Here is a 7,868-nt window from a genome sequence, read left to right on the forward strand (position 1 = left end):
GGGATGCTTGCCTTGGTCAGCTAGGTATCCAGGGTCTTCGAGGTCTTCCGCTCCGATTCCCTCGTCACACGGATTTTCTATCGTCGTCAAAAGAATAAATAAGAAATAGCTCACTCAAAAACAGATCACAAAGTCATTTTAAAAATGTTCTTTCTTACTGATAAATCTAAGTTGTTATTTTGAAAAATATTTGCCTCTGTTTCCAATGAAGGAACATTTTTAAATTCAACCAAACAGAAGCAAAACTATTCCAATTTAGTCCTTTTTATTATTGGAAAACAGAATAGTTGTACAAAAATTCCTCTCTAGGTCTTATTAAATACTACATATTTTTAGTGGAATAACAGTGGAAAAATTATATTTTTACACTCGTTAAGTATTTTTATAAAAATCTTTGAAATCAGATTTTAAAAAGAAAAGAAAAATGGGCTAAGTCCCTGGCCTGGCTCGGCCTGGGACTGGGCCGGCCCAAGGCCAGCCGACAGCATGCCCAGGCGCGCGCGTCGTCGGTTTTGAACCTGACGTGCAGGGCCCTGCGGTCAGCGGGTGCGGGCTGCGAGGTAGAGAGGGCTGGGCCACCGACAGGTGGGGCACACAAGTCGGGGTCGTCTCCTACCTCTGGCCAGAGAGGAGGAGGAGCACGCCGGCGAGGCTGCCGACGTTCTCAAGCTCCAACAAGGGTAGAAATGTGCTCAGCATGACGTCGCCTACCTGCTGGTGGTCGGAACAACGTCGGAGAGGCAAGGGTTTGCCGGCGACGAGAAGGCTGCGGCCGAGGAGTTTTGGGAGGTGGTCAAGGAGGTAGCTAGGGGCACGGAAATGATCGGGGAAGTTGGGGAAAGCTTCCAAGGGTCGAGGGGATCAGTTTGGTGGGTCGAGGGACGCAGAAGTCGTCGCTTAGCCGGAGATCGACCGGAGCTCCAAGGCGGAGGGGCTCGGTCGATCTCGCGCACCGGGGCTCACCTGGTTTGCTGGGGTTGCTAGGGGGGTGCTAGTGGTCATGGTGAAGCTGTCTGAGGGGTGCTGGAGCGAAGGGGAGGGCTATAAATAGGTCCGCGGCGGTGAGCCGATTCGGGAGCGCCCGTGACTCACCGTGGCGCGCACGGGGGTGCAGGGAGGAGGTGGGGTCGAAACCACGGTCTTAGGACGTGGTTTTGGACTGCCAGAACCATCTGCAACAGAGGGAGAGAGAGAGGAGTCGAGCATCCGTGGCCGCACAACCTTGGTCGCACGAGCTCTAGCGCGGGAGAGGAGGGGCCCTGGGGGTTGCTCGACGTAGAGGGGTTGTCGGGGAAGAGGTTGGACACCTCGGGGGAGGCTGGAACTTGCCGAGAGCGTCGCCCCACCTTGGTGGCTTCCTGTAGCACGCCCAGAGCGCAGTTTTGGCATGCCACGGCATGTTGGTGCTCTCTGAGGCACTTTCTACGTGTCTAGCATGTCCTGGCACTGGCTGGGAGTGAGGCTAGCCGTTTGGGTCTCGTGGGAGCTTTGGCTGGTCAAGGGAGACAAGAAATACTGGTGCTGTCAACCTTGAACTGAAGCTTAGATTGGGGTTTTTGGCATTTCTACTTTGAACCAGTGAGAGGCCAGTTGACTGGGGTTGGGCATTGAACTGAAGCAAAGGGGTTGGGTTTAGCTGTGGCTAAGAGGGCTTTTTCCCATCTGTCAAAAGGTGCTCGACAGTGGTTTGAGGGGGTTGCACCCCACCACTGGTGTTGCAACTTAACATGTTTGGGTTTGGTGCTAAAACATGGGGTTTCACCAAGTTTTAGCTCCATTGGACAAGTTTAGCTTTGTAAACTTGAAAAGACCAGTATTTGACCAGATATGTCCCTTCCAAAGAGAGTGTGGGAAAACTAAGTCCCACAAATCCCATTTTTGTGTGGAACCCTCATTTGAGGTATTAGGCACTCCTACAAAGTTTCAGCATCATAGGACAAACTTTGCTATGTAGAGTTGCTCTAACTCCAATCTTGACAGAAGGGGGTTTGGGTTATTTGGGGTCCTTAATCACCTTGGATCAAAGTGATACTTTATGTGGGCACCAAATATGGCTTAGGATATCACTGAAATTTTCTAGAATTTTTATTTAGAATATTTCCTTGGAAAATATTTCAAAAGGTCAAAACACACAGAAATGGTTTCCAGGGTTTTACTCAAATAATTATAATAAGATAGGGGTTTAAAATCCCTTGTATGGAAAATATATGTCCTTCTCATCATCTCCAAATTTAATCAGATTTTTCTAAGGCAGAGAAGTATTTTTCCATGTAGGAATACCAATTCTGGCCTCAGAAATAGACATCTAATTAAATTAAGAAAACAATTCTAAAAATATTTATTTTGGTGGTTTTGAGATATGAAAATAAGTTAAAATCAGATAACCAACTTTGGGTACAAATCAATCTTGCCATCAAGGGCAAGTAGTGCAACTCAAAGTAGGGTTTTACCCTGATCAGAAACAAGAAGAAGGTTTTGAAATATTTCAATATTGTGAAATTGGGTTTTATCATCACATGATCATCACACAAGTCATTCAATTACAAACATGGCACTCACATCATTAATTTTGAAAAAGTTTTAACAAGCTGATATTTTTTGCATACAGAGAAAGTGGTAGTAAAAACAGGGTGTGACAGACCTATCCCCCATACAGGAATCTCGTCCCCGAGATTCCTAAGCTAGGAGCTAAAAAGGTCCGGAAACTCAAATCGGAGATAGTCTTCACGCTCCCATGTTGCTTCGGCTTTGGTGTGGTTGGTTCGCTGAACCTAGAAATACTTGATGGTGCGACTTGTGGTGCAACGCTCAGCTTCATCCAGAATGCGGATCGGCTTCTCGCGGTAGGTGAGATCCGGCTGAAGGTCGATGGCGAGATGGTCAATGTCCTTGTAAGGATCAGAATGGTTTGGCGCTTGAAAACATTTCCGGAGCTGCGACACGTGAAAGACATTGTGCACACCCGAAAGTTCTGGAGGTAGCTCGAACTGATAAGCAACTTCTCCATGCCTTGTCGTGATCTTAAAAGGTCCAATCACTACAGGAAATATGGTCGACGATGACCCTCCCTTCTGGTCATTGAATCGTCATTATTTTCAATTTATGACCTTCTTACGACCAAAATGAGGAGGTCAATAGTTGACCGTCAAGAATGAACAAACTTGACGTTTCTAAAGTTTTGGTCACTGTTTTCATGACCAAAACAATTAAGTCATAGCCAAAATTTTGGTCATTACCAATGTGCCTCGTCCACATAGGATCTGACATGGCTAAGCTCATGTGGCATCATCCACGTGACAAACATATGACATGGCAGAAATAGTGACATGTACCACACACCAGATATGACATGGCATGGGTTGGGATGCAATAAAATCAATATAAATTTTTACAAGCCCAATGGGCCAAACCCAAAAAAGTCTGGCCTATAAAACCTTTTTTGCATTTTATTGGGCCACAAGTTACATGCAATACATTATTTCCACAACATTATTCTGATCCATAATTTACTCTCATCATGAGGCTACTGTTGTGACTTTCATTCCCCAATGTAAAATTACACAGATAAATTTGTCAAACTAAAATTGCACATCCCAGACAAATGGTATTACACAAAACATAGCCTATTCAGCACTAAAAGAAGAAGTGACATCATATAATGACAGTGTGGCTCCATTGTCTTCCTCTTCTAGAATACTAGACTGAAAGGGACAGCACATGAGAAGCAAATTAAACACCACATGAAATATGAATACTAGTAAGTTCAAATTATTATCAATCTAGTTCATGGTGTAAACTCCAAACCTCCTGATGCAGACTCAAAGTCAAAAGATCATACTACTCACAAGCTCAAGATTAAACTACAATAGACATAGCTTAATTAAATGCATATATATATATATATATATATATATATATATATATATATATATATCATGAACTGTCCATCAGATGCTTTGCTCTACTGCTTTCACACATGCATTTAACTGAAGTATACAAATTCTACAGTATTTAAGAAATTACTCCCTCCGTAAATAAATATAAGAGAGTTTAGTATGATATATAAATGCTCTTAAATTTCTTTATGGAGAGAATTTAGGCTTGTTACTACTACTGATATATAAATGCTCTTAAATTTCTTTATGAAGAAAAAAGCATGTCCAGATTTAATTGTTACTACTACTGATGAAGATGCTGGCGAGTCAATTAAATCGTCTTGTCATTGCAGCTTAGTTCAGTGGTGCAATTAAAGGTTGGTGTTCCCCTCTCTGTAGGTCGTTAACTTGCACATGCCAATCCAACGAACAACGTACTTGGCACCTGAGGCCTTATCCTAGACATTCCATAGGAAGTCTCTTTGGATTATTATTTTCCCACACACTTGACCAGCCAGGCAGGAGAGGCAAACCAAATTAGTTGAAAAAAAAACATATGGTGGAGAGGGTGGAACGGAAGCTCAATACAGCTAGACAGTGTGATGTGACCTATGATCTTATTCCACGACATTGCAGGATTATTGGTATATATATAGCATTGCAAGATTCTGCTTTTTTCTACCCCGCATGCTCGAATTATTGGTATGCACCTTCCTCCTACTGGTAATGCATTAATGATCAACTATGTCCAGATGGAAGCACTATCTATTTATATGCCACAGGCAACAACAGTTGGTTTCACCTCTTGGGTCCGACGACACTAATACTTCAAGCAATTGGATTTGCATGGCTTTTCTTCATGCTTCTGCAAGAATGGCGTGATAAAATAAGAGCTTCCATGATGTAAGTTTCGATAAACACCACATTTGATGTTTAGTTGAGATAAAGGAAGGGGAAATAATATATGAAACCATCTACTATGTGAATAGGAGCATATGTAAAATTAATTTCCTTACCTCTTACATGATGCAGGCGTTATAGCTCTATTCTATCTGGTCAGAATTATTTTGGAGATCAGCTAGCCTATTATTCCCAACAAGAGGAAACACTAAGATCGGGCTGTACAATAATGCTCACATGGTTAGCTGAATCGTGATTTGATATTCTTTTGGATAAGAATGGTTTAATATTGTCCTCCAATTTGATTGTTCTCATTGGTTACGAATAATTTCCAAGGTCCACTTCATTTGTTCTGTTGTTTTCATCCTATTCTTCAATCCAGATTGCAGCGATTCGGTGCCGAGGCTCATCTGCATTCAGTCAGAAAAAATTCACGAAAATTAAAAACAATTCAAAATATTCGAAAATTTTTGCATGATAGATAATTTATTGCGTGAGATTTCGGTTTCTAGTTCATTTGGATATCTGAGCAGTTCTCGGCAAAAAAGACAAATCGGATCAAAACAGTACACACAAACAATAAACTTTTTTACACACCCCTAATTTGTCTTTTTACCAAGAGTTGTTTGGATGTCCAAATAATTTAAAAATTGGAACGGACCTCGGGCATTAAATTATCTACCATGCAAAAAATAATGTTTTTTATAAATCGTCTAGTATTTGTTTCCATTTTTTTCTTCAGCATGGGTGCATATGAGCCTCGGCTCAGAATTGGATTTTTGTTCAATCCACTCCTTCAATGCTCGAAATATGTATGTATTTCCAACTTGCCAGAAACAGAGTTCCAGCTTGCCTCATTTATTAAGTGAACACTCCTCACTGATTCATTGTTAAACTCTAAGCCTTGGTTAGTTCATTGCTTATGTCATGGGCTCATTTCTCACAAAATAGGCTATATATGCAATTTAACTTGAACGAGTAGGAGTTGGTGGGTAGTCTCTCCACAAGGTGGAATCTCCAAAATATGGCACCGATGAAGGTGCTTCACCGAGAGAGCATATTAAACAGAAAAAAACTGTGATTGAAGAAATTAGGGCACAAGCTCCTTCACACAATCAATGTTCGATTTGCAAAGTGTTATTTTCGATGGGGTACACCAGAAGTTTGCATGAGTTGTTCAGCAAGAAACATGTACTCCCTCTGTCCGGAAATACTTGTCCTAGAAATAGATGTATCTAGACTTATTTTAGTTATAGATACATCCATTTTGTACATTTCTAAGACAAGTATTTCCGGACGGAGGGAGTACTTGGGAAATATACTTATGGATTGTATTATCTGAGCAAAGTGGAAAATTAATTCTGCAATGGAAAATAAATTTGAACATAAATCTCATTGTGACTCATCAAATCTCAACCTCAATCCGGGCTTACATGTTGATCGTATATATATTTTCCCTGCATATCTCTGCACACAATAGACAATACACATGAGCCAAAATAAGAAAGCTGAACTCCAAGTGATATAGAAAATAAATTTGCTAACTCAAACTGCACCAAACCACAGTAGAGCTAATATGTCTTCAAAAAAGGTAAAAACGGTATATGCATTCTCAAGAGGGCACTACCTCCGAGAAGAAGCTATAAAGAGAAAGGTGTAACAACTCATGGCGTCCTGTACTAGGAGCAGCATCTGTCACACACTGCCTGATAGCTTTCAACATGGCTTGCTCCTCTAAGCGCTGCCGATGCTCATCGTGTGCATCATCCTCGACAACAATCTCGGCAGGCCTATCATCCTCAATTGCCTCGCATTCAGCAGCAACAGATTCTTCAGTCACCGAAGCCTCGGCATTGTCAAAAAACTCCTCGCTCTGATCTGAACCAGCCAGCTCCTGCTGCTCTACCTCCACAAACAGATCAGCATCCTCATGGGATTCTGCTGAGGGTGGCGTCCCGTTCCCCTGCGCTGCTCCATTCCGAGCATCCTGTTGATCATAGCCTGCTGATGGATCCATGGTCGCCTCATTCCAGGCCACATCAGATACCACCTCATCGCCACCGGCGTCCCTTTGTCTGACCTCCACAACCTCATCGCCGCCACCCTCCTGCGCCTGCACAACCCCCTCGGCCGCGTCCCCTTCTCTGTCATCCAAGATCTCGACGCTACCACCCACCTTCGCGGCGGCCGCATCGGGCGCCTGTTCGGCACCGACCTGCGCGCCCCCCAATTCCTCCTCGGCGGCTCCCCCGGGCTTCGCTGATCGTCCGTCTCCAATACGCGCTTCTCCCCCACGGCATTGTCGTCCATCGCAAGCCCCGACGGCGCCTGGAGCGCAACCCTAGCCTGCCACCAACAGAGACGGGACGGATCAAACAACAACGATGGGAGGAGAAAAAACGAGCGAACGAAGATGGACGAGAATAGACATGGAAAAAGCGGCACCTTTGTGGTTGGGTTAAGCAGGTTTGGCGCGCCCGCCGATGGCCTCCGGTCCACCAACCTCGTCGACGGCGGTAAGGACGACGCGTGGGAGATCGGAATTCGGGACAAGTTGGCTGTTGGCCCGCGCGGCACGGTAGAAAGTAGACGAGAACAGAAAACTGCCTCAGCCAGGGTCGAAAGGAATCCCTGCTCCTGCCAAGTTCCAAAGTCTAATCTCCTCTCTAATCTTGGTCTGTAGGTCCTCCGTCGTCATGCACTCGTGTTTGAAAACTCTCTTGTTTCTTTCTCGCCAAATCTTCTAAGTAATTAGGTGCACGAGTGATAACAGCCCCCTTTGCCTCTCGTTGGCAGTGTAGGCGTAACGAGTCTCGAACCATGTTGAGAACTTGTGATCCCTCTCCCAACTTGCCGGGCATAGGGCCGGCATATCCGTGAGAGGGGCGATGGAGTTCCATATGTACCTAGACCACTGACAGTCAATGAAGAGGTGTGACGGCGTTTCCAGGTTTCTTACACATAGAGGGCAGAAATAGTCGTTTTCCCATCCACGTCGCAGAAGAGCATCCGCCGTCAGTAGCCTGCCAAGCATGATCGTCCATACCAGAAATTTGCATTTGCCCGGAGCCCATCCTCGCCAGATCAGCTTGT

General features: G+C 44.2%; 1 protein-coding gene across 1 annotated transcript; it reads right to left on the bottom strand.

Moving 5' to 3' along the window:
* Positions 1-6,149: 6,149 nt before the first annotated feature.
* On the bottom strand, positions 6,150-7,389 carry LOC123412485. The gene is made up of 2 exons (XM_045105433.1): positions 7,221-7,389; positions 6,150-7,121 (listed from the first exon to the last, which is right to left on the bottom strand). The coding sequence occupies exon 2, from the start codon at positions 7,083-7,085 to the stop codon at positions 6,678-6,680; it is 408 nt and encodes a 135-aa protein (XP_044961368.1). The 5' UTR covers positions 7,086-7,121; positions 7,221-7,389; the 3' UTR covers positions 6,150-6,677.
* Between the last annotated feature and the right edge of the window lie 479 nt (positions 7,390-7,868).

Source organism: Hordeum vulgare, chromosome 7H (genome assembly GCF_904849725.1).
Source record: "Hordeum vulgare subsp. vulgare chromosome 7H, MorexV3_pseudomolecules_assembly, whole genome shotgun sequence".
NCBI lineage: Eukaryota > Viridiplantae > Streptophyta > Magnoliopsida > Poales > Poaceae > Hordeum > Hordeum vulgare.